The sequence below is a fragment of the Panthera onca genome, chromosome E3 (genome assembly GCF_046562875.1).
Source record: "Panthera onca isolate mPanOnc1 chromosome E3, mPanOnc1 haplotype 2, whole genome shotgun sequence".
NCBI lineage: Eukaryota > Metazoa > Chordata > Mammalia > Carnivora > Felidae > Panthera > Panthera onca.
Genome location: NC_138354.1, coordinates 15,380,930 through 15,406,764, shown reverse-complemented (window position 1 = coordinate 15,406,764; position 25,835 = coordinate 15,380,930). Strand labels below are relative to the sequence as shown.

At 43.7% G+C, this 25,835-nt stretch overlaps 2 protein-coding genes and 1 pseudogene across 3 annotated transcripts in view; 1 reads left to right on the top strand and 2 right to left on the bottom strand.

Annotated features, from left to right (window-relative positions):
* Positions 1–4,532: 4,532 nt before the first annotated feature.
* LOC132689780 (plakophilin-4 pseudogene) lies at positions 4,533–7,180 on the bottom strand (annotated as a pseudogene).
* Positions 7,181–15,520: 8,340 nt separating this feature from the next.
* SBDS (SBDS ribosome maturation factor) lies at positions 15,521–21,532 on the bottom strand. The gene is made up of 5 exons (XM_078440108.2): positions 21,180–21,532; positions 20,393–20,522; positions 18,732–18,932; positions 17,201–17,365; positions 15,521–16,275 (listed from the first exon to the last, which is right to left on the bottom strand). Exons 1-5 carry the CDS (start codon positions 21,305–21,307, stop codon positions 16,147–16,149), a joined length of 753 nt encoding a protein of 250 aa, XP_078296234.1. The 5' UTR covers positions 21,308–21,532; the 3' UTR covers positions 15,521–16,146.
* A 656-nt stretch (positions 21,533–22,188) lies between these two features.
* Positions 22,189–25,835, top strand: part of LOC132689408 (S-adenosyl-L-methionine-dependent tRNA 4-demethylwyosine synthase TYW1) — a 212,766-nt gene continuing 209,119 nt past the window's right edge. Inside the window, exons 1-3 of one of the 2 annotated variants that reach the window (XM_078440106.1) lie at positions 22,189–22,384; positions 23,519–23,649; positions 24,261–24,413. In XM_078440106.1, coding sequence (XP_078296232.1) covers positions 22,381–22,384; positions 23,519–23,649; positions 24,261–24,413 — 288 coding nt within the window. In that variant the 5' untranslated portion in view covers positions 22,189–22,380. The remainder of the gene's footprint in view (positions 22,385–23,518; positions 23,650–24,260; positions 24,414–25,835) is intronic. The other variant, XM_078440107.1, reaches the window with a different exon arrangement.

Genomic DNA, 25,835 nt, shown 5'->3' with positions numbered 1-25,835 from the left:
AATCTCCCTAATATTTTTTTCCTCTGCCTCCATATTTCAGTATAAATTGTATTTTAACATCTGCCAGGAAAATACAAACCACACAGATCTTTTACTTGGTGCGGACACGAATGGAATTCACATGTACAGCATCCGTTGTTGTTTGTTGTTGTTGTTGTTTTCTTCCAATAAATCTTTTGAATGGAGCAGCATCCACAATATTTTCTGCAGGGAGAAAGAAGTAGGCACCTCCGATTTCTCAGTGTTTTTTGAGAGTCAATGGGACAGACTTGAGCACAGTAAAGTAAAATCTGCATCTATCCCACTGCCATATAATGATGTATCTCCTTATTACCTCAGGCTCCTTGAGGGCAAAGGGTGTGTCTTTCACTGTGCCCTCAGCATCTGGCACTGTCCGTTGATGTGTTTTGAAAAATGTTTAATATTTATTTATTGTTGAGAGAGAGACAGAGTGTGAATGGGGGAGGGGCAGAGAGGGAGACAGAATCCGAAGCGGGCTCCAGGCTCTGAGCTGTCCGCACAGAGCCCGACGCGGGGCTCGAACTCACAAGTCCCGAGATCATGACCTGAGCCTCAGTTGGACGCTTAACCGACTGAGCCACCCAGGTGCCCCTGTTGATTTGTTGTGAACTGAGGAAGAAAAAGCTCTGTCTTGGTCATTTTAAACGTGTGTTCTAAAGGACATGGGAAAACTCATCACAGAAAAGGAAAGAAGCATTTGGGAAACGTAACATCTTCAGATATTGACATCACGGACAGGCGCCTTGTCCTCATTTCCTTGCCTGTCAGAACAAGTTATCTGTGGATGCCCCGGCTTCAGGGCAGTGGGTGGAGACCAGGTAAGAGTCACAGGAGCCACCCTTGTCCTTCTGTCCTGGACCAGAAAAAGGGCGGGCAGAGCTCATTCTAAAGACTTGAAGGGGCAACTTCATTGAGCCCATGGTGTTCTAGACGTTGTTCTAAGTGTTTTATGTATATTATCTCACTTAGACCATCACCAATCGATGAGGTAGTTACCATGAGCCCTCCTTGTACAAACACAGACACCGAGGGGTAGTGACATTAGATAAATTGCTCACCTGTCTTAGCAAAGCCTTCCTGGTTGTGAGTCACAGAAACCAACTTGAGCTCAATTTTGCAAAGGGGGAAAGAAGAGGGAGGGGCAGGGAGGATCCAGGGATGTTTTGCTGAACTGACAGGCTTGCCTCTAGAGTCAGGAAGGTGTTGAACTTGAATCGGGAAAGAGCTGGGAGCCCAGCAAACACAGCCCTGATTCATCCTTCTCGCTGGCCGCCGAGTGGTTTCTTTCTCTTGGCTTCTTCATCCTTGTGGAGAATAATGGCCGTCCCACTGCTCCTGAAGTCATGAGTGACAGGGCCAGCCACCTGCTGAATCCAATTGTTGCTTGGTTCTGATTCTAAATGCTTTACAGGGACATCTGGATCTTAGTAGGGCCCACAGCCAGGCACACGCATATGGCTGTTAGAGTTTCTCCATGTGTGGAAGCGAAAGACGACTTCAACCACCTCCATTTTGGCCTCCAGCTTTTTGATTAAGTTCTTTCCAGCTTATGTCTGAACTCAGGCAAAAGGGTGTGCAGGGAAAGCATCCCCTGATGGGCACCGAAACCACCAGCCCGAGCAGTAAATACCGGCCTGAGCCAGCAAGACCCTGCCCGTGACTGAGCCCAAGACAATGAGCGACCTGACCTTCACTGCTAACCCACCGACATTTGTCCCACATTTTCCTCGTAGAGACCTGCAGATATTTTCGGCACTTTGGAGACAGTGTTTGAGACTCGAGTCCGCTCTCTTCCCGGTGTCAACCTCACTGAAATAAATCCCTTTCTTGTTTCACAGCCACCTTTCTCTCTGCAAGTGACTGAGCCCGGTCTGTTTGGGACCCCCTGGAACCAGGCACCCTTGCGCCCCTGTGCCCCGGCTCCAGAAAGACTGAGCAATGGATTTGACACAAGCAGTGGAAGGATCATGGGATCGACAAACACAAAAAAGGCATCTGCTGTATACCAAGTCCATGCAACTGGTAAGATTTAAATTCCCGTTTATCCGAATTTATTCTAGACTCTGGGCTTGTTCTATTCCCATGATGCTTTAAAACAAATCTGTCTGATCCTTTCTTTTTAGTTTCTTTAGCCTCCCCCCAAAGTTATCAGATTTCCAGAAAATTTGTTGCGGAACAAAAGTCTTTCCTTCATGTGCGTTTGGTCTCTTGGCATTCCTGCACCTTCCTCCCAGCTTTGAACTATCCAAATTCTAGGTCTTAGCTTAAAATATTCATTTCCAGACTTCACTGTGCATCAGGACCCCTTGGGAAGCTTATTGAAACACACTGCTGTGCCCTCTCCTTGAGTTTCTAATTCATTAGGTTTGGAGTGAAGTTCAATAACGTGCATTTTTATCTAACAAGCTCCCAAGAGATTCTAATTCTGCTGTTCTGGAGGCCACACTTTGGGAACTGCTTAACTGGAAAAGCCAAAGTCATGAACGAAGCCCCTAGCGTAACGCCTCACATTATTGTATGGGATGAACTTCTTAATGCAGCATATGCACTTTTTTCATTATTTCTTCACATACATTTAGCTGTTTAGATTGGAGCCCTTCTCTAAAACATGCTGCTTTTAAATTGTATTAGAAAACTGATAAAAGGCTCTTTGCCTAAGGTCACCTGGGTGGCTCTGTTGGTTAAGTGTCTGACTTTGGCTCAGGTCATGATCTCACAGTTCATGAATTTGAGCCCCACATTGGGCTCTCTGCTGTCAGCGCTGAGCCCACTTTGGATCCTCTGTCTCCCTCTCTCTCTGCCCCTTCCCTGCTCTCTCTCTTTCTCAAAACTAAACAAACATTAAAGAAAATCAATTACATTAAAAAAGAAAAGAAAAGATTTTCTGTTGTCATAAAGAGCTATCTTGGTAGCCAGGGCCACTGCAGGACAAAAGTAGGTAATGTGACACCACTCTGGGAATTATTCAGTGCTCAACCTGTGCAACCACATGTGGCAGCCTGGTGGGATGCTCTTCTGCCACAAACGGGAATGAAATTTCCCTTTCTTGCTTTCAAAGCTTCGTTTGTCAAAAGATTTGGGATACATTTAGCACATTTAGAAACGTCTCATTTAGTTCTCCCTCCCTTTCTTTCATCTTCTGGTAACTATTAATCACCTGAGGGATGCCTGGGTGGCTCAGTCGGTTAAGCGTCTGACTGTGACTCAGGTCATGACTTCGTGGTTCGTGAGTTCGAGTCCTGTGTCGGGCTCTGTGCTGACGGCTCGGAGCCTGGAGCCTGCTTCAGATTCTGTGTCTCCCTCTCTCTCTGCCCCTCCCCCACTTATGCTGTCTCTCCCCCGCCCCCAAAAAAATACATATTAAAAAAGAAAAAAACATTTGACAAAATGCTAGTTTTAAAATTCTTCTTTTCACACTGGAAGATGAATGAATTTCGTCCCCCCAAGGATGAACTTTCCACATTTTTCTTTCATGTACATAGAAAATGGCAGAGGCAGGGAGTGGACCTGGCACTTCTACACTATACTGGACTTTGTGTTTCAAAGTTACACTATTCATTTGAAAACAAAAGATGTCATAGCTTGGTTTTAATTGCTAACAATTCCTTGGGGTTCCCATTTGTTTTTTAAGCTGTCAGTTTCTTCAAATCCTTTTTCAAACGCCACACTGTATTACGAATGATGGCAATTAGTAATGTAGCATTTCCATATTTATACCAACAAAAGAAATTCACAGGGCATAATAGCATACAACCTTGACGTTTAGTAATAGCAACAAAACATGATAAATAAAAAGCATTTTTTCCCCTGTACAGACCGGCAGAACATAAACCTATTCACGTTTAAAGAATCATCTTGGATTTGACCTACACATCCCCATCTCGTTCTACGCATTTCTCAACCCTCTCATCACATCACCCACACATTCACCAGACTACAGAGTCTGCAAGTAATCAATCCACCTAAATAGAGCTTAGAAAGTCCTCCCTCCTGAAGGTCTTCTCACTTCTCTGATAACCCCTCAAAAAAGAAAAACAAATCATGCCCTTCCCTCATTCCTTCCATGTCACGTTCACATTTCATTAGCAAATCAGCAAGATGGACTTTTTCATCTCAATCCAAACAAGGTTAGAGAAAAAGAGTTCCTCTACTGAGCATCTCGATGCTCCGCCCACGAGTCTGGGGACCCTGGGTCCTGTTCTGCTTATGAGAAGGTCATTCGGGGGCACCTGGGTGCCTCAGTCGGTTGGGCTTCTGATGTCGGCTCAGGTCGTGATCTCGCGGTTTGTGAGTTCAAGCCCTGCATCAGGCTCTGTGCTGACAGCTCAGAGCCTGGAGCCTGCTTTGGATCCTGTATCTCTCTGTGCCCCTCCCCTGCTCATGCTCTATCTCTCTCTGTCTCCCAAAAATGAATAAATGTTAAAAAAAAAAAGAAAGAAAAAGAAGGTCGTTTCATGGATTAAGAATCTACATAATTTGTGGTCGATTTCGGCCCATACTGTGTTGAATAATCAGTAAAGCTGGGAAGTGAGCTCAGTCACCAAGATAAGGATCTTTATGGCTATGAGGAGACAGCAAACACAATCTGTCTGCATCAAAGTTCTTTCTGTTGGAGTTGTCTTGACTATAATACAGCTGTTGACGCTGCCCGAATGTTGGTTGGTAGTATTCGAGGAAGGATGTGATTTGAATCGGACTTGCCCTAACGTAGACACAGGTGTAATAAAATGGTTCTGATTCCACCCATCCTTTCTATAAAAGCTCCGGAGGTCCCGAAATTGCCATGATGTATTCAAGACCTGGGCTGCTGCCTTCATCACTTTCGGAGGTGATCTGTCTCCTCTGCCCTAGGTCATGTTCGTCAGCTTCTCTATCCTCCCTGAATCAGCCAGGGCTTTGGCATTCTCCATGTTTTTGCCGGTGACCTTGCGCAGAGCACAGCAGATGGCCACCGTGGTCTCATCAGACAGCACGCTGGGGCCAGTCCTGCCGGGAAACCTGTTGACCTGGTCTCGCATGACATATTTACCAGTGAGCTCCTTGTTGTGTACATCCGGAGCCATGTTCCTCTGGGAAGTTGCCAGAGAAAACACAACTTTACCGTATCCATTCTCAAAAGTTCTATAAGGATGGAGAGCCCTTTTTCTTTGCGGAAGTCTGCCCGGATGTATGCCGCAAACTCCCAATTTCCAGCAGATGGTTTCTGGAGAGACCTGGCAGAGCCTTCCAAGGCAGCTGGGCTGGAACTTTCTGCTAGAAGGTTCAGGTATGGTTTTAGCACTGTTGGATGCCACGGCATCTTTTGGGGGGGCTTTGACAGTCCTGGGATAGGACTGACTCCATCCCATTGATCCTCTTGTGGTGTTCTCTGTTTCTTTTTCTTCTTCTTCCCCCAGCAACTTGACTCTGAATCCCTGCTGGGAGACTTTTCCTAGTGAGTCATCCAGCCCACTCAGCCCCAGCAGCCGGCCGACAGGACAGGTTCCTCTGGGTGCACACGCAGTTCTCCACGGTCTGGCGGCTGTAATCGGATGTGTTCACGGATGTAGGGGTTGCATACCGCAGTGAGTCCACCGGCCCCTTCGCAGAAGCGCATTCGCGTCCTCGCCTCCTCCTCTCCAGAGCTGAGGTTCTTCGGGCAACCTGTCGTGTTACACGGAACGAGCGACATGTGGAATTTGATTTTGTGATCATCATCCGAAGACCAGTTACTCCGTCAGAGTGTGGACTGGTCACAGGGTTTGCTAAGGTCCAGAGAGCATCTCGAGTGATTGCCATCTTTACAGCCTCGCGTGAGGACACATTCCAGAGAATGCCTGTAACAAGCTCCCTCACTTCTGCGCCAGATATTCTCAACAGTCGGAGCAAGGCAGGCACCCCACCAACATTCTTTCACTGTCATTTTCTTTTCATCTGTAGGCTTGCCAAAACGAGGTCGCGGATGGCACCGTAAGCGTTCTGCTGAACTTGCCCAAGTCCGTGGTCCGAGAGGTCCACCAGATGCTCGATTCCCCCTACCCTACACACCTCCATTTTCACGTGGCTGTCACCGCAGTGCAGGTGCCGCAGGTGGACCGTGGGCTCCCCCGGGCTGAGGGGATCCGGTGCCGCGGCACGCGAATGACTTCGGGCAACTCGGGATCACACCAGGCGAACTCCCTGGGGTCCTTCTGAATGCTGTCTGTTGATAGGGCACTCGTGGTGCCCTCATCAGCTGGTGCTGGGTGCTGAAGCCTCTTACAATTGCCCTCTTGCCCTCGGTATTGTAGTGGCCCGCAGGGGTCTGCGTAGGTTGCCGTTGTGTTCAGGGCGTAATTATTCTTTTGGCATGTAAGGGCGCGTCGTTGGCTGGATGTGCTTTGCAGATTTTCGGCACCTACTGAGCCTGTGCGATAGGACGCTGCCTGGTACCCTCGGAGCTCCGTGGTTCCGTGGTTTGGGCTGCGGTACACTGGGCTGTAAGAGGCCCTCCCCTCACGCATAGGATTGGTGTGTAACTCAGGAGACAGAGCCGCATGAACGTCTTGCCCAGGCTGGCTGTGCTGACCAGCACAGGAGCTCCGTAAGTCTGTCAAGCTGTGTGGCCGAGGTGGAACCATCTTTCCGTAAATTTCATACAGCTGCTGTCCAAATTGTTCCACGTCGTGAACAGTCCTTTGAAGGAAAGTCCCACGTGTCGTGGTATGGCGATCATCCCCGGGTGTTTGGGGGATGATGACACTGCCTAGCCTTGGGATGGTGAAGCTAGTTGATTCTGTGCATCCCTCGGGGTCGGCGGGGACCCTACTGGGCTGGTGGTTTAGTACTGAGGGGTTGGGCCGTTGGGACCGGAGATCTGTTGGGAGGTGACTGAGCCAATCTGACTTGCAGCTGTTGGGAGAGGTGACTCTGCGAAGAGTATGGAGAGGCTGCCTGCTGCACAGATAATGTGGTGGAGGAATATGCACTGGGGTTCAGGGGCTGGGAGTCGGAGAGCCAAATTCACCACCCAGAATTCTCAGCGATCCACTTGAGGAGACCCACCTGCGCTGATAACATAGAAAGGAGGCTGCGTTCTAGATGGAACTGAACTCACTCTTCTCATGGCCTGACCCAGTGTTCATCCTTCCGCTCTTGAATTCTTCACCAATTGGTTATCAGTTGATCCTATGAATGAAGGCTGCGGGCTGCTATCTGCCTTACTCAAATTCTGGCTGTTGCGGGAACTCCCTGCTTCCTGGGATCCACTGTCAGAATTTGTGTTGAACTTGAGTTACCCAGTGATCTTTCACGGAGAGAGGAGTGTTCTGGTGAATGTTCTGGCTCTGTCCTAATGAGATAGTTGTTGTGGAGGACAACAACACAACACAACACAACAACTGTTGTGGAGTTCTAGAGCGCCAGAAACTCTAGGTTGGTTTGCGCCAGTATTTGGCACACCTGTCACTCTCCAAGGAACGGACTTCTCAGTTGAGCTGGTGCTGGCCGTACTTGGTGATTCTGCCCCAAGCCTACATCTTTCTAGCTGACTGGCAGCGATCCGCCTTTCCACTTCCAGATCTCAGGCGAGTCGTTGAGATGGAAGCTCCTGCTGCTGCGATGCCCAGCTAGACTAGTGGCTGTGGTCTCGGGTTCCATGCCTTCGCCAGCGGAGGCAGCTTCCTGGGCGGGTCTGTGGCTGCCCCTCCTCCACCAACCAGGCCTACTGCTTAGGAGGGCATTCCTCTTTCCAGGCGTCACTCAGGGGATCAGGGACAATCTGTGCCCAGGGGTTGCCGCTGTGGCACGTGAGATATTAGAAAAAGTGCCATGGCCAAGCAGCTGACGCCCCTTCCCCAGAAGCGGCCTTTCCCCACCACTCCCAGGGTGCATGGACTCAGCCCCGGCGTCCCCTGTACTGTCCAGAGGCCACCGCCCAGCCGCCAGCCCACCTGCGCTGAATTCATGTTCTAAAATAACATAGTAATATCCGAACACAAACATTTATATCTAAATTCTGGACCCTGCCATGCAATTGTGCCCCGGGTGCTTATGTAACTTCACACTCTCCATATATGAAGGATGCTTAAAACCGGGATGACTTTGAAGACAGGGTAAAATGAACTGATGTCTGAACCACACTCCAGACACACAGTTGCTGCGCTTTGAATAGTCGAGCCTGCAACAACACAGGTTGAAATGTGTGCGCCCACTCACATGTGGATTTTTCTCGGTAAGTATGGAACAGCGCTGTAAATGTGTCTTCTCTTCCTTATGATTTTCTTAACATTTTCTTTTCTCCGGCCTACTTTATTATAAGCATACAGTATATAATGCGTGTAATGTACAAAATATGCGTTAATCAGCTGTCTGTGATATTGGGCTTCTGGTGAACAGTGTGCTATTAGTAGTAAAGTGTTTGGGGAGTCAAAAGTTATAGGGGGATTTTTCCCCTGGTGGAGAGGGTAGGGGGGGTGAGGAGGGGAGCTGGCACTTCTAAGCCCTGGGTTATTGAAAGGTCAATTGTACTGATAGAAAGTACTGAATCAGCAAACATGCAGGGAAAATTCGGCTGTGTTCATTATTTTATTTGAGCAAATTTGGTAAAGAAATTGCTGAGAGTAGTTTCTCCGAAAAGCTCTGGGTACACTCAATATTTCTGCAAACCTTGGAAATGGAAATTTATTGTTACTGTAGAGAGCCGGAGTCGAAAAGTGAAACCACCGCGATGAATTTGTAAGACGATAAAGAAGTATAAGAGAGAGAGAAGTTTGTCATTGGATAGTCTTTGGCCTTTTGAAAAGGAAAGTATTGTCCTACAAGCACATTTAAGACTGCAAGATGTCCGGGGCGCCTGGGTGGCTCAGTCGGTTGAGCCTCCGACTTCGGCTCAGGTCACAATCTCCCGGTTTGTGAGTTCAAGCCCCGCGTCGGGCTCTGTGCTGACAGCTCAGAGCCTGCAGCCTGCTTCGGATTCTGTGTTTCCCTCTCTCTCTGACCTTCCCCCGTTCATGCTCTGTCTCTCTCTCTCTGTCTCAAAAATAAATAAACATTAAAAAAAAAAAAAAAAAAAAAGGACTGCAAGATGGCCATGAGCCCTTCCGGGGTAAATTACCCGTGCACCTGCCCGCACCCCCACGGTGGCTTCTGAGGGAAGTGCCTGAGGTGTGCATGGGGCGCTGGAGTTCGTGAGGCAGAAGACTGGGTGGCCGGCGGACTGCATGTCAGATTCTACAGCTGTGTTTTGGAAATCAGAGTGTCTCTATGATAGTGGCCTCGTCTGAGAGGCAGCAAATGCAGAGGCCAAGGAAATAAGGGCTCAGAAAAAAGTGAGTTCATTCTCGTTAGAAATTTGGTGTTTTACACTAGATTTATTTCTATGCCATTTGCTTGGTGTTCCTTCTAAAGGAGAAGACCAATTAAAAACATTTTTTAATGTTTATTTTTGAGAGAGAGAGAGAGAGAACGAGCAGGGGAGGGGCAGAGAGAGGGGGAGACACAGAATCCGAAGCCGGCTCCAGGCTCTGAGTTGTCGGCACAGAGCTCGACGCAGGACTTGAACCCACAAACGGGGGGGATCATGACCTGAGCCGAGGTCGGATGCTTAACTGACTGAGCCACTCAGGGGCCCTGAGAAGGACCACTTTTTAAAACTGGAATGTCTTCTAGGGTGCCTGGGTGGCTCAGTGGGTTAAGTGTCTGACTCTTGGTTTCAGCTCAGGTCATGATCCCACGGTTCGTGAGTTCCAGCCCCACGTTCAAGCCTCTGCGCTGACAGTGTGGAGTCTGCTTTGCATTCTCTCCTCTCTCTGCCCCTTCCCCACTCATCCTGTCTCTCTTTAAAGAAAATAAACTTAAAAAAAACAACAAAAACAAAACCCCCAACCCTCCCTCCCCCGACATGTCTTCTGAGAAGTTACTTATCTTCCTGCTTGGAAACCTAACGCTGTAACTTACCTGGCGGAAACTTTCTCGTCTACTAACTGCCTCGTAATAATTTTTGGTCAAAAGTAACAGAATGACCATGTACAAAGAGAACGGTATATGCTCTCTGTTTTAAAAAGCAAAATATGAGATCAGAGATATGGGTCTCCCCCCAAGAAAGGAATTATCTTCAAAATGAAAGGAAACTCTGAATCAAATCACTGACTCAAGTGCTTGTTAATGCCGTGCCATGAAATGGCTTAGTTGGTGCTGATATGAAAACGAAATTTACAAGCTTCTGAACTCTATCAAGAGCTTGGGCCAGCTGATGATCCAATCTCAAGGTCCGAAGCAAGACCAAACTTAATTATGTTCTGTGGTTTCCTCTGTTGTGTTTCCTTCCACTTAATATTAAGAGATAAAGACTCTTACAAACTGTTTTAGTTACAGAACTTTATAGACTTTAAACCTTTCTTTAAAATTTTATTTTAGAGAGGGGAGGGAGGAGTGGGAGAGGGAGAGAGAATCTTAAGCAGGCTCGGCGCTGAGCGCAGAGCCTGACTCGGGGATTGACCCCATGGCCCTGGGATCATGACTTGAGCTGAAATCAAGAACTGGATGGTCAACCACTGAGCCATCCAGGTGACCTGAGCTTTATAGACTTTTAAACCTTTAAAGCCCTATGAATGTCAAAGTTTCTGCAAAGTATTTTAGATAATTGTGGAGAGGCACAATAATTGGTTGGGGTAATAGATAATAGTGGTTCCTCATTCACTGATGGCAAATGAACGTTTTGAATTTAAAATTTTTCCTCATCTTTCTGGGTTTTTCATCTATAAAAAGCTATGAAAGCCCCAGAGTCACTTTTCATCATAAGATGACCACTATAATTAACGGACTCTCTTGTGCAGATATTTACAAGCTTAGATGAAATCAAAGTGCTGCTGATAGTTTCAAAACCTAACACAGTAGGGAGTTAGATTTTCATAACCTATGAGGAAATAGGAGACAGATGCGTGATTTGAGGAGACATTCAGGGAATCATCTATTGAATTATCAAGTGCTTACTATATTAAGCTCCCGTCCTCCTGGGAGCCTCATTTTGCAGGAGCAATGTGGTGATTACTAGAACCAAGGCCTGGCTTCCCAGTGCAATCTGGGCAGATACTCTGCTTATATCTGATCCTCACATCTGTCTACTCTCTGGTATGGGCATATTTTATCAGTGAGGACAGAGGCTCAAGCTAAGAGTCACCTCTGGCCAATGTCCATCCACATCTGTTCACACAGGGAGGGAACTTTGTTTCCAGAACAGCATAGAACTTGGGAAAAATGTGTTCATATCTTCTGGTCACTTAACTGAATGTTTTTTAGGGGTTGAGTTGTATCGGTTCTTTGTATGTTTTGGATACTAACCCTTTTTTGGGTATGTCATTTGTAAATATCTTTTCTCATTTTGTTGTCTTTTAGCTTGTTGATTGTTTCCTTTCCTGTGCAGAAGCTTTTTATCTTGATGAAGTCCCAATAGTTCATTTTTGCTTTGGTTTTCCTTGCCTTGGGAGACATATCTAGAAAGATGCCTGTGCTTTCTTCTAAGATTGTTATGGTTTCAGGTCTCAAGTCTAGATCTTTAATCCATTTGGGTTTCATTATTTTGTATGTAGCTGTCCAGTTTTGTTGAAGGGACTTGTCTTTTTCTCATTGCTTATTCTTGCTTCCTTTGTCAAAGATTGACTATATAATCGTGGTTTATTTCTGAGCTTTCTATTCTGTTCCAATGATCCATTTGTCTACTTTTTGCCAGTGCCCTTTGTAGTATATCTTGAAATCTGGGATTGTGATACCTCCAGTTTTATTCTTTTTCAAGATTGTTTTGGCTATTTAGGGTCTTTTGTAGTTCTGTACAGATTTTAAGATTATTTGTTCTTGTTCTGTGAAAAATGCTGTTGGTATTATGATAGAGACTGCATTAAATGTGTAGATTGTTTTGGATAGTTTGGATATTTTAACAATATTTGTTCTTCCAATCCATGGGCATGGGGTATCTTTCCATTTCTTTGTGTCATCTTCAATTTCTTTCATCAGCGTTTATAGTTTTCACAGTACAGGTCTTTCACATCCTTGGTTAAGTTTATTCCTGGATATTTTATTATTTTGGGTGCAATTGTAGATGGGATTGTTTTCTTAATTTCTCTTTTGCTGCAATGGATTTTCGTATGCTGATTTTGTATCCTGTACCTTACTGAATTATTCATCAGTTCTAGCAATGTTTTGGTGGAGTCTTTTGGGTTTTCTCTATATAGTATCCTGTCATGTACAAATAGTGACTGCGTTTCTTCTTCCTTACCAATTTGGATTCCTTTTATTTGGTTTTCTTGTTTCATTGCTGTGGCTAGGACTTCTAGTACTAAGTTGAAAAGTGGTGAGAGTGGACATCCTTGTCTTGTTCCTGACTTTAGAAGAAAAGCTGTTTTCCCCCATTGTGTCTGATGTTAGCCGTGGGTTTTTCATATAAGGCCTTTATTATGTTGAGGTCTGTTCCCTCTAAACTGACTTTGTTGAGGGTTTTTAATCATGAATGGATGTTGTACTTCGTCAAATACTTTTTCTGATCAGCAGCATTTAATGCCTGCAGGGACAAGGGCCAGTGATTTTCATCTCCACGTGTATGTATCCGTGATGATACCCTCAAAATTAATGAGTCGAAATGGAATTTCACGGCAACAATTCTTAGCTAAAAGTATAATCTTGACCTATCAGCTTGGATATTCTAGCTCCTATCCAGGAATGACTTAGTTTTTGATAATATGATTTTTATTCTTTCTCTTTTTGATGTATCATGTTGACTGATTTGTGAATATTGAACCACCCCCACATCCATATAATCTGCAAAGTTTTAACTATAAATCCACAAATGATTTTACCTTAATTACGTGCAAGACTTCTAGTCTTGATTCTATCTCCACATGACAGTAAGAAATAAGTCTGTGGACCTCTTCCCTTGAAAAGCATGTCAACTATGCTTGTTGACCACAGGAAGAGCTCCACCGTGAATCTTTTGGCATTCAAGTGGCTCACCAGACAAAAAGATCTCCTGAGATATAAATAGTGTTGAGTGCAGGAGACAGGTCTACTTTTCTCTGCAGTAAAAGACTTTGCATTCTTCAATTTCACAACTCATTCACCTCCATTCTCTGCTAACCAGAAATCTGCAGAGATTCAACTAGGAATTTGGTGAAACGGGGGCGTCCAAGGGGTATTTGGAAGGGGTCCTGGGCAATTCAACTACGTGTACTCATTCTTGTGAAATCATTCCTGGGTAGGAGCTGGAATATCCAAGCTGATAGGTCAAGATTATACTTTTAGCTAAGAATTGTTGCCGTGAAATTCCATTTTGACTCATTAATTTTGCAGGTATCATCACAGATACATACACGTGGAGATGAAAATCACTGGCTCTTGTCCCTGCAGCCATTGAATGCTGCCAGTGGCAAAATATGTCTGCACAACCATCTTCATGATGCAGCAGCAGAAAAATGTTTTCCAATAATCAGTACCTTGAATTTCAGTAAGAGCAGATTGATAAAACAAAAACAAAACCTCATAAAGATAATAAGGAGCCTCATTACTACCAAAGTTGTAGGGACCTCATGATGTGGGCTTGAGTGCAGCATGCAGGAAAAATCATGTGTGTGGCTTCTACTTATGAGCGTTACCCAATTTCCCCCCATCACAGCCTCACGGATATTAGGTGTGTATGACCACCTGGGACAAGTAAATGCAAGAGGCTGGTTGCAGGCAGAGATGAATGCCCTCAGGCCGAGGGGATCTGTGCAGATCAGAAGCCACCAAGCAGCACAACAGCACGCATCAGTATGAAGGGTGGGAAGCTTTGGCTCAAAGCCTTAGACACTTATTCTAGCTTTAAAGATGGATTTGAAAAAGTCATTAGCAGACACGTTTGTCATCACCCACCCTCACTGAGATAGCATGTATTACTCTACAGACATCTATTCCACACCTACTGGGTCCAAATGCGCAACGGCTCATCCTGCCCTTGGGGAGCTCACCGTCTAGCATGCCAGATGGGTATTTAAGCAGGTCTCTAGAACACAAAGTAGGGTGAAATCAAGGCCTCGGAGGGGGTTTCAAAGTGGCGTGAGGTCCTGCGTGTATGGGGACAGGTGACGCTTCACAGAAAAGGGGTGTGTTAACAGAAGAGAGTTAATTCTGAACCGTCACCCTGACCAACAGCACACAATACAGCTTGCACTGACAAAGCAAAAGAAACAGCTCAATCCTTAGAACAACCCATTATAGCACTGGCACTGAGAGCATGACCGAGAACCACAATTTTTTAACTACTTTTGAGTAATGAGATTCATATAAGGTAAAAATCTTTTATTTTCTATAGGTTCAGAAGCATGGCTCACATGTGATCTGCATTTGACATTTCTAGAGGTTCCAGCTTTTTAGGAGATCAGTAACGAGAATGAGAAAAACTTATGGCAACGTTCTAACTTTCCTGCTCAAGGTGCAGCTAATGAACATTTCCAGTGACCAGGACTTCCAATCTGCAACACCGCTTTAACTGTCTAAGCTGCAGATAAAGTGTAAACCTGACTACTTAAAATCTTCCCTTGGGATTGAGTTTAGATCGTCTTCATGAAAAAAACTGCACCAGTAAAATGGAACCAGTGAGGGCCATCTTAAGGATTGGTATTAAAACAGTAATTCAATTTCAGCACCACAGAAAGCGTTGTGTTCCCAAGTTATCAAGCAGGAGTACTTCTAACACTGTAAGAAACAATTTTTTTTTTTTTAAATTTTTTTAATGTTTATTTATTTTTGAGACAGAGAGAGACAGAGCATGGATGGGGGAGGGGCAGAGAGAGAGGGAGACACAGAATCGGAAGCAGGCTCCAGGCTCTGAGCCATCAGCCCAGCGCCTGACGCGGGGCTCGAACTCACGAACCGTGAGATCGTGACCTGAGCTGAAGTCAGACGCTCAACCGACTGAGCCACCCAGGCGCCCCAATAAGAAAGAATTTTGACTTCATAATTTTGATTGGAGTTATTTTAAAACGGTCCATTTCTGTGAACTTCTATTAGCAATGAATTCTGAACGCGTATAAAACCCATCTGGGGTTTTCAAGTCAAAACCTCTTCTAGTTAAAAACTTCTATCCATAAAATACGTTTGTATGTTAAGTTTGTTTGTTTTTTTTTTTTTTAGGTAGGCTTCACACCCAGCGTGGAGCCCAATGCAGGGTTCAAAGTCATGCCCCTGAGGTCAAGAGTCAGAGGCTTAACTGACTGAGCCAGCCAGGTGCCCTTGCATGTTAATTTTGAATGAAACCCTAATTTATGTTCTAGAATATCTTTTTGAAGATAAGCAGATTGAAAACAACTTGCACGTTGTCCATTTAAGTACTAAAATAGTTCTGTTCAATTATATCCCAAATCACTAAGATTTATCAGGTGTTCAGCAGAACAGGCTCTGTTCTACCCACTCCTCATGGGGCTTATTTAGTCCTGCTGCGAACTCTCCAACCCTACCAGACAACAGGCAGAGAAAAGAAGGGAGCTTGGAAGCTGTCTAGAAACACAAGCCATGGTTTAATAAAAATAAAGAGTGGTTTTATTGATAACATATAATTGCAGCTACATTAATATATATTATAAACTTTAAGGATTAGAAACCAATGACTTTATTCTTTACCGAGAATAATCTAGGGTACGGCCATATGTTCCGCGAATCTTACTTCAGCCCCGCACAGTGGTCCTAGATCTATTTTTCACAAAATCAGGAAGTCACCATCCAAGCTTTGTATCAGGCCACATGTTTCATTAAGTAAAAATAAGACATTATGTTTTCTTCAGCAAATACCCCTTTTGTCACATCGTCCTATCTTCTCACATTTATCTTAATATACAAAGCTTAACTTTTCACCCCCAAGATAACGTGCACGTTGGAAAGTGCAAGTCATGAGACAGCAGCAAAATGCTACTCTGCCCTTCGTATCCTGGATTTTTCATTTTTGCCCCAGACCCCGCTTTATCATTAAAACTACATGAATCCCACAGTGTGATACTTTATCAGAAGTCTTTTTGTGTACACGTTACCACAAAGATGGAAAATGTCAAACAGTCCGAGCAAGCGTTTGGCAGACCACAGAAAGGAAAGAGGACCGTGGGAAAAGAAAACGCTTTAGTGTTTTAGAGCTGAAGAGCTTGACGGGCGTCATTCAAATTTCTCATCCCCTTCTTCCACGTCCTTCAGGTTGAGCACTTCCAGAGAACCTTTGCCTTTTGTCTCCTTTTTTATGAGCTCATCGATTTCTCTGAAGCAGCCTGGGTCAATCAGACACACCTGAAACACGGAACACAGGTGCTCAGCAGGTGCAACGGAATGAGCACAGCCCCCGCTTTCTCTCAGACACACAGCACGTTCCAGATGTCTCTACTGCTACCGTCCTACAGTGCAAGAACGAAGACAGAGCACAGGGAAGCAGGCAGGGCTCTAGTCTAGCCTCGCTCTTTTAAGTGCACACACAGGCCCCGCGACAGGCGTTAACCTCCCCGTCTGAGGTCGTCTCTGGACTCCACAGCCATCGAGTGAAGTGGCTGGAAGAGGAGAGCGTGGTTTTTTGATACTACGGTTAGCGCGAGGATTTACAGTCTGGCGAGAGCACCTCTATTTATCCACATCAGAAGGAGAAAAAGCAGCTTGAAGGCCTATTTAGAAATCACATGTGAAGTTCTGAAAAGACCGGAGAACTTCAGAATGTCAGATGAGTCCCTTCGCGTTTAGGGAGGAATGCCCAACAACCCCGGCCAGAGCTTGTTTATACTGGCGCTGGAGCCAAATCTCAGGGCCCGGGTTTGCAGACAACCGAATCTCTGCTGCGTCTGCCACTGCGGGGCCAGGACCCAAAGACACCATGCTTTGCCGCGTCTTTAAAATGTTCTATGGGCAATGAGGCCGTCCAACTTTTCGTCTTATTTCCAATTTCCTCATAATAGAAGACTCACCGTAAAATATATTCTCTCATCTAAACTGAGCATGGATTTAACCAGAAAAAACAAACCATCCCCCCACCCCCAAATCCCAAGTTGTGCTTAATTAACTATAATTTCGTTTTAGTCTGACCTTGAGATTTTTACTTAATTCCAGGTAAGATGTTTCTGGAAATGTCTATTGTTCACACCTTTAAATGTCTGTGACACATTTATGACTAGAAAACAGAGGATTCTGGTAACATGGACGCAAAAGAATAAGAATATTTTTATCTTACAATTTCTAACTGCTGACTGTAGTCTTCGCTTTCTATAACCTTGATTAGGGGCTTCAGCTTTTCTTTCAGCTTCTTCCCTTCATTCACTGGAAGAAGGAACCGAAGTCTCATGTGAGCACGTTCGATCTTCATCTTCTCCTTTAACTGCTTTATCACTTCCAAAGCCTGGCGAGACGAAATTGAAAATGTTGGCAATTTCTTTGCTACCTTTGCTGCATTACTTTGTAAGGTATTCAAAACAAAGCAGTTCCCATCCGGCCAAATTAGACGGTGGTTTTTAGATAGGACACAAAGAACATAAACACCCATAGAAAAGAGAAGATAAATTGGACTTGAAGATTACACACTTTTGGGTTTCAAAACACTATTGAGGAAGTGAAGACAGCCCATTAAATAGGTGAAAATATTAGTCAATCACACATTTGATGAGGTGCTAGTATCCAGAATATATACAGAACTCTTACAACTTGATAATGAAGAAACAAATAAAGAATGGCCAAAGAATCTAAATACTGATTTCTCCAAAGATGACCAAAGGTCAACGGGCACATGAAAATATGCTGAAATCACTTGTTATTAGGGAAATGCAAGTCTAAACCAGAATAGTACACCCAGGATGGCTGTAATAAGAAAGGTGGATTAACAACAAATATCAAAGATGTAGAGAAATCGGAACCCTTGCACACTGATTGTGGAAATGTAAAATGCCTCAGCTATTTTGGAAAATGGTTTGGCAGTTCCTCAAAAGGTTAAATATAGTTACCATATGACCTAGTAATTCCATTCCTGAGTCCAGAGAAATGAAACACGTCCACACAAAAATTTGCAATGAATTTCAGAGCAGCATTATTCATGACAGCTAAAAAGTAGAAACAACACAAATACCCATCAACAGATGGATGAATCAACAGAATATGGTATTTCCATACAATGCGTTATTGTTGAGTCCCAAAAAGGAATAAAGCACTATGAACCTTCAAAGGGCCACATATTGTCTGATTCCATTTATAGGAGACGTCCAGAAGAGAAAAGTCCATAAAAACAGAAAACAAATTTGCTGAACAGCTGTGAGAAGGGTATATGAGGAGTGAGTGCTAATGGCCACAAGGTTTCGTCTGGGGGTGATGGAAACGTTCTCAAGTTAGGTAGTAGGGAAGGCTGCAAAAACTTTGTGAATATGCCACTGAATTGTTCACTGTAAAAAGATGACCTTGTATGTCATGTGAATTAGATAGAAATCAAAAAAATCTAAGATGTGGAGTTGAAAGGATTCTTTAAAAGTTCAAGTTTTATCTTTAAAGGTTTGACTTGGATAGGAAGATGAGAGCTGTAGTACATTTGTGTTTAGTTAAAAAAAATTCCATTACTTTTCCCTAAAACCCCCATCATTTCCTTCCTCCCTCCCCCTAACCTCCTACCTTACTGCTTCCAAGTAGTATCACTTTATTATCACAGACAGATCATTTTCAATGGTTTCTTCAGAGAAAATTGAGTTTCATTTGGATACTTTTTGACATTAAAAATCACTCACCTGCTGTTTTGTACTTTTATTGGTTTTGACTGAATAGTGGATGTCCTTCATGGCTCTCTCTATAAGGATAACAGTGTACGGTCTCTTTGTTTCAGGGTTCACACACTTGTCGGCCACAATGGTTGCAATGTCCCTGAACATCTGCTCCAGCTGTGTATGCCGTTCTTTATCTGATACTTGAACCTCTCCTTTAGTCAAAATCTAAAAAAACCCCAGATTTAAATGTCTTTATTGCACATTATTTGTTAACTGACCACAAGAATTAATAACTTGGGAGAGAAAATTAAATTCCATCCTCTTCAGCTACTCACATATAGGTAATAAATTGAACTTTGCCTAAATGATACACTGGATTATCTTGTGCTCTAAGATACTATTTATTTAGGTGGGGGAAGGGGAAAAGTCAATTTAGGCAAAGGTTGTAAATGAAAAGAAAATGAAAAGAAAAGAAAATTTAATTTTAGGTATATTATGCTCAAAATATAAAAATGGACAAAAATAAGGTAATTTAGTAGAAAATTTAAGTTTTGGAGACTTTGACAAAATATATTCATGTCCTGCATTATTAAAAATGATGCCACACAAAAAGACTCCCCAAATAATCTGACTAAAATGAGCAGAGAACTCGAATAGACATTTTCTCAAGCAAGACATACAGATGGCCAACAGACACATGAAAAGATGCTGAACGTCACTCCAACACCACTCATCATCAAAGGAATGCAAATCAAAACACAATGAGTTTTCACCTCACACCTATCAGAATGGCTAGAAATCAAAAAAACAAGAAACCAACAAGTGTTGGAGAGGATGTGGAGAAAAAGGAACTCTCAGTGCCCTGTTGGTGGGAATGCAAACTGGTACAGCCGCTGTGGAAGACAGTATAGAGGTTCCTCAAAAAAATAAAAATAGAACTACCATGTGATCTTGTAATTTCACCACTGGGTACTTACCCAAAGAAAATGGAAACACTAATTTGAAAAGATATTTGCACCCCAGTGTTTATTGCAGTATTATTTTCAATAGCCATGATGCAACCTAAGTGTCCATTGATAGATGAATGGATAAAGAAATAGTATACATACACAATGGAATATTACTCAGCCATAAAAAAGAATGAGATCTTGCCATTTGCAATGACATGGATGAACCTAAATGGTATAACGCTAAGTGAAATAAGTCAGACAAAGAGTAATACCATATGATTTCACTCCTATTTGGAATTTAAGAAACAAATAAACAAACAAAAAAAGGGCACAAACAAAAAAAGACTCTTAACCATAGTGGTTGCCAGAGGGGAGGTGGGTAGGGAATGGGTGAAACAGATAAAGGGGATTAAGAGGTACAAACTTCCAGTTATAAAATAAGTCACAGAGATGAAAAAACAGCATATGGAATACAGTCAATAAGACTAATAACATTGCTTGGTGACAGGTGGTGACGACACTTATCATGGTAAGCACTAAATTACAGAATGCATACAAAAGAACACATAGTGATGTGTATTGTTGAATCACTATGTTGTACACCTGAAACTAATTCTAACACTATTAATTATACGTCAATTAAAAAAGTGATGTTACTCAGGTCACGCCTAAAAAATAACGATTCAAGTTTAACATACGTTCAAGTACTTCTAATACATAGCTCTTAGAACTCACCTGCTTACAGATTTCTGTCTGGTCATCTGTTCCAAATGCACTGATCAGATCTTCCTTCTTTGCAACTTGACCTTTAGAAACATTTACAAACACTGAGTGGGTCTGTAGAACTTCATCAAGGTCTTTTTCCCTTGTGACAGCAGGAGAGAAAAGTCCTAAGTGAACACACTTGAAACTTGGAAATTCATTCACATTTAAATACAAGATGGCAGTGACATAATAGTAAGAAACAACAAATACTCAACGAGAGGGAACATTTTCAAAACTCAGAACCGTATCTGTATTCCCACTTACTCACTGCAGAAAAACGTCACGGGATCATGTATGAAACACTGAGCTGTGGGGACAGAGGGCGGGCTGCTGCCAGGGAATTCCGATCCCTAGATGGCAGCAGCGAAGACACTACGCACTTCGGTGAAACTACAGGGCAAAGATCTGTGACATCAGGATGTGCTATAGCCACGGAAGTATTTGGAAGACTAGGTCTCCACCCTTTAACATTATTTTGGCAAAAGGGCCATATTTTGGGGATTTCTTGGCTGTAGCTTTCAGGACACCAACCAATTAAAACAAAACTCCAAACCAACAACCCAAACCACACCAATTCAACAAAAAGGGAACCCTGGATTTAGGCGCTAAGCTCGGGAAAAACAGCGACTTTTCACGCTCACTGCAGGAATAAATTGTCCATTTCCTTCCCTGTCAAGACACCAGCTCGAACACTAGGGGCAGGCCGCCTCGGAGGCTGCAAGCTCCGGCCAGAGCTCGGACGGAGAGGGTCACTCACACGCCGCTCCGCCAGCCGACGACTTTGTTCTTGTAGCAGGCGATTTCGAAGCGCTTCCCGGCGCGCTTCATCCGTACCACGGCCACATTGGTTAGGCGGATCTGGTTGGTGGGGGTGAAGATCGACATGGTGGCTGCTCACAGCCCTTCCCGGGTCTGGTGAACCAAGGCACACCCGTGCGGCGGGCCGGAGGGACCACCTGCGCCTCGCTGTAACGACCCGGCGGCGCGCGGCACGACCACTGCCTACCCGGACGGCCGCCACAACACACCCAGTTGACTTATTGCGCAGGCGTCAGGTGTTCCGGAAACCGGGCGAGGAAAAGTGAGCAACGACGCCTGCGCATTGTGGCTTTTACGACATCGGCTCGCGACAAGAGAAGCGCTCTTCCTTGATGTAATTTACTTCCGCCAAGGAGCTCTGATTGGCTGGTGATGCTGATGTTTTAGCTACCGGCTGGAAACGTAGAGTCGGTCCCTCAGAGTTCCGCAGATTTCGGGGTCGCGCCCTCAAACTTCTCTTACGGAAAAATTGTAAAATAAAAAACTTGAGAAAACAGTGTGATGAACCGCCATGAACCCATCGCCCTGCTTCAACGATTATCAACATTTTGCCATTCATGTTCCATTCTCCCTCTTCTTTTTGGTCAGAATAGTTTAAAGCAAAGTATAAGGTTTTAGCTTTACAGTCTGTACTCCTCACAGATGAACGCAACAAGATTAACCATTTTTCCTTAATACCATCTACTAGCCAGCCCATAACCCAATTTCTCGAAATAATGCTTTTTCACAATCGGTGTGTTTGAAGTGAGGTCCAAAGGAGACACAGATTACGTCTGGTTGATGGTACGCTTTTAACGTGCCCATCTTTCCCAGGTTTCTTTCCTATGCCACCACGCCTGTCTTGACCCTGCTTCCCTCTAGACCCGCCCCTTGCACCTCTGAGCCAATCCGAGAGGAGCCGGGAGCGCTCGGGCTACCTAGCTTGGATCTCTAAGCGGGGCTTCTCTCTGGGCCCGCCCCTTCCCCCTCTGAACCAATCCGGACGGGCTGGCGAGTGGCATGGCTGCCCCCAGCTCTCCGGGCTCCGGGTATACTGGTAATGCTTCAAGATAGTTCTGGTCGTCTCCCGGTGTCCGAGCCAGGTTCTTCAGGTCTGCAGTCCTAGTCTATCGGGCCGCAGAGCCTGGGCTCTGAGGAGAATGGGTAAGCCCTCACCCCACCCCCCCCCACCGCCCCCCGACAGGCAAAATCGTGGAGGGGTTGGAGAGAGGGAACCGTTTTTCTCACTTCCTCCTGGCGGAGTGGCGTCCTCGAGGACCGTCCTTCAGAGGTTGTTGCACTTGTCAGCCCGGGACAGGAGCCATTGACAGCAAGGGAGGATTGATCCTTGCTTTTGACCTGGCTTTTGCCTCATGAGGTTAGGGGATGAGTTCAGAAGGAACTGTGCTTCTGACCTCAAGTAAAACGCATAGAGAACTGCCCACTTTCTTTACCCACGTGTTTGGTGGCTTTTGGGTCTTTTCCAGGGTGGAGCAGCAACGGCAAAGCCCATGTTTGTTTTTTCCACGGTGGAGCAGCACCTGTAAACCCCAGAATTTAGGCTTCGCCTTTTGAAATTGCCTCCAGTTCAACATTTGAGGCCAGGTCCATTCATACGTCTTTCCAAAAAACGGGGTGTGAGATCCATTGCAAGTAACAGTGGGTCTTTAAAGTAAAACTAGAGCAAAGAGAATAGTATTTTTTAAAGCTTTTCTTATGGAGTACTCAAAACACAGCAGAGTTAATTCCACGTAAAGTGTTTTGACTTTGTTCACTTCTCTTGCTTCCAGGTGCTATACCCAAATGAAGGTACAATTTTGTGTTTTTCTGAGTTAGCATCGTTACGGTAATTTTATCACATGACCACATGCAGTTGTATATTATTTTTATTAGAGTTGATTTTTTTTAGAATTCTTAGCCGGGTTGTTGAATATGAAGGTTGGTTTTATTTTATTTTTTATTTTATTTTTTAATGTTTATTTTTGAGAGAGAGACAGAGACAGAGAGAGACAGCATGAGCAGGGGAGGAGCAGAGAGAGAGGGAGACACAAAATCCAAAGCAGGCTCTCCAGGTTCTGAGCTATTCAGCACAGAGCCCATTGCTGGGCTTGTGACAGCTTAGAGCCAGATGTGGGGCTCGAACTCATGGAGTATGAGGTCATGACCTGAGCTGAAGTCAGATGCTTAACTGAGCTACCCAGGCGCCCCTATTTTATTTTTTATTCTTAAAATAAGGATGGGCAGCTTTGTATATGTAACTTTATGTAAAATTACATGTATGTATTGTTTTAAATTTAGATCCTTCTTTGGATACATGGGACTTCTCTTCACCTTTAATATCATTATGGATAAACAGGTTTTACATATATTTGGGCTTTGCCTTTGGCATTAGCCTTTGGATTTGTTTCCAGATTGTCATCAGGAAGCAGGTAAGTGGAGTTGGTTTTTATAGGAGAGAATTAAGGCATTAGATTTATAGAGAATTTAGAGTGTAGATTTTCTAAGGTTTTCAGAAAAGCTAAAAGGAACTTTTCAGTCACTTTTATGTTTGGTCTCTACACAGGGTTTTTTTTTTTTTTTTATGCCTAAAAATTTTATTCTCAGTTTTTAGAGATGAATTTATTATGAAATAAGTTATTTATGTTTTCTTTGATGGGCTGTGGATGTTTTACTCTTGAGATACAGGAAGAGTTCATAATGAAAAATTAAGCCTTCATAAGAAAAATCTATTTAGCACTTTTAAAGAGTAGTAGTCTTCTGTTTTCTTACCACTAATTAAGGATTGAAAAGTAAGTGCCTAGTCTTATTTCGATAAAGCACATTATGGATGAATGTATGTATAGTTCTGTCCTGGAGGAATTGGGAATCTTTATAGCCTTAAGGATCGTAGGTCCAGCCTTTAAAGGACCTAATTATATCAAGGGGTTAATATTTGAGGAGTACACCAGAAAGATTAAGAGAATAGTAAGATCGGTTATTGTCTGTGCTGTCATCACTACTGAAGTTGGGAAAAGCCTCAAACTTGATGGATTTTGTGTAGTTGTTTATCTTCAAGGACAAGAACTCAAAGGATAAATCTGTTCCAAAAGCAACTCGGGATTTGATGACGAATGGTTATATCTCTCTTCAAAAGAAGGACATCTTAGTGTCTGGAGTGAAGATTTTCTATGGTTCCCAGACTGGAACAGCGAAGGTGAGAACTTCATATATTTTTCTCTGGGTTTCTTGATCTTTTAGAATATCCCTTAAAGGTATCCATTCACAGTGAACTGAATCGGTCTTCTGATTTTTTTTTTTTTTTCTTTTAAATCTTCTTTTTTCCCTTCCCCAGCATACCTTTTTCCTTCCTGGGGCATTGCATGGGTGTTTAACCCTTGTGCCCAATTCCAGCCCAATTCCAGTCTGATGGTCACTGTCCTGAGGGGTTTTGTGCTGAAGCTTGCTTCTGCCTCAGCAGAATGGAGAGTTCTAAGCCTGTTACTGATGGCGGGTGCAGAAGTAGGGGATAGTGAAAAGAGCATGTCAGCAGTAGCATCCAGTATGGGATGGGGCCCTGACTTTCACAACATCACACATCTACTTAATAAAATGTGTTTTGGTTCGATAGTGTTAAAAGTGTTAACAGTAGACATCGAATACTGTTTAAAGTAGATATGTGCTGCGGATGGATTTGCTGTTGGCTTCTTTGTTATGAAGGTCACAGCTATTTAGTGCTTTTTAGGAAAAGATTCTAAGACGAAGGTGAAAATGAAGTTAAAAAGTCAGTGTCAACTGATTTTTGTGTGGTACTAAAGAGGGTCGTACTGCCCTCTTGTGGATGTTTTGTAGAATAATATTTTTTCGCTTTTCAGAACTCCAGTGCAGGCTTTGTGCCACATCGTAGTTGAAGGTCACTTAACATTAAGGGTTCAGCCTTAAGCAACAGAGGTGGGGAACCAGAAGAAATGTAAAAAAGGCATCTGAGCAGCCAAAACAAAGTCCTTTTATGTTACTCATAAAAGATCTCAAAGCCTCTTTTTATGTGTGTTTTTAATTTTTTTAAAAGATCAAATTGACACTTGAAGACTGTAACAAATCCAGGTGTATGGAGGGTTCATTCTGAAAAGTACTTTCTAGTGAATCTCTTTTTAACTATTTCTTCTTTTTGATTCCTCTGATGGCTGTTTCTTTATGCTGTGTTTCTAGATTGATCAATGTTGGATAAAAGTTATTGACTTCTTATATTAGTTAACACAGACTTGCCTCAAATATCAGTTGTTGGCCTGTTGGCTTAATGTCGTTGGCCATCTCATTGTTGATACGGGTTAGATGACCCTCCTAAAAGCTATGCCATCTGAATTTCTTTATTCTGCTTTCACATTTTAATGGCTTCATATTTGCTGGGTGTAGATTAGTTTTTCCTTACAGCTTTGAAGGCATCACTTCATTGTCTTCCACCAGTCAGTGTTGTTGATAAAAAAGCTAGTCTCCTCATTCCTTTGTAGATGACTTGATTTTTATGTTTCCGGAAGCTCTAAAAGAGTCATGTCTTTGTCCTTGAGGTTTGGAACTTTTTTGAGATGGTGTCTAGGTTGGATCTTTTTTCAGCTGTTGTGCTGGACACTCGGGCTCTTTT

Coding starts and splice junctions, on each gene's coding strand:
- SBDS (XM_078440108.2), bottom strand. CDS start 21,307: ATGTCGATCTTCACCCCCACCAACCAGATCCGCCTAACCAATGTGGCC. Junction 18,933..20,392: donor AGACAGAAATCTGTAAGCAG/GTGAGTTCTAAG, acceptor GGGTTTTTTTAG/ATTTTGACTAAAGGAGAGGT. Junction 17,366..18,731: donor ATAAAAGTACAAAACAGCAG/GTGAGTGATTTT, acceptor TCGTCTCGCCAG/GCTTTGGAAGTGATAAAGCA.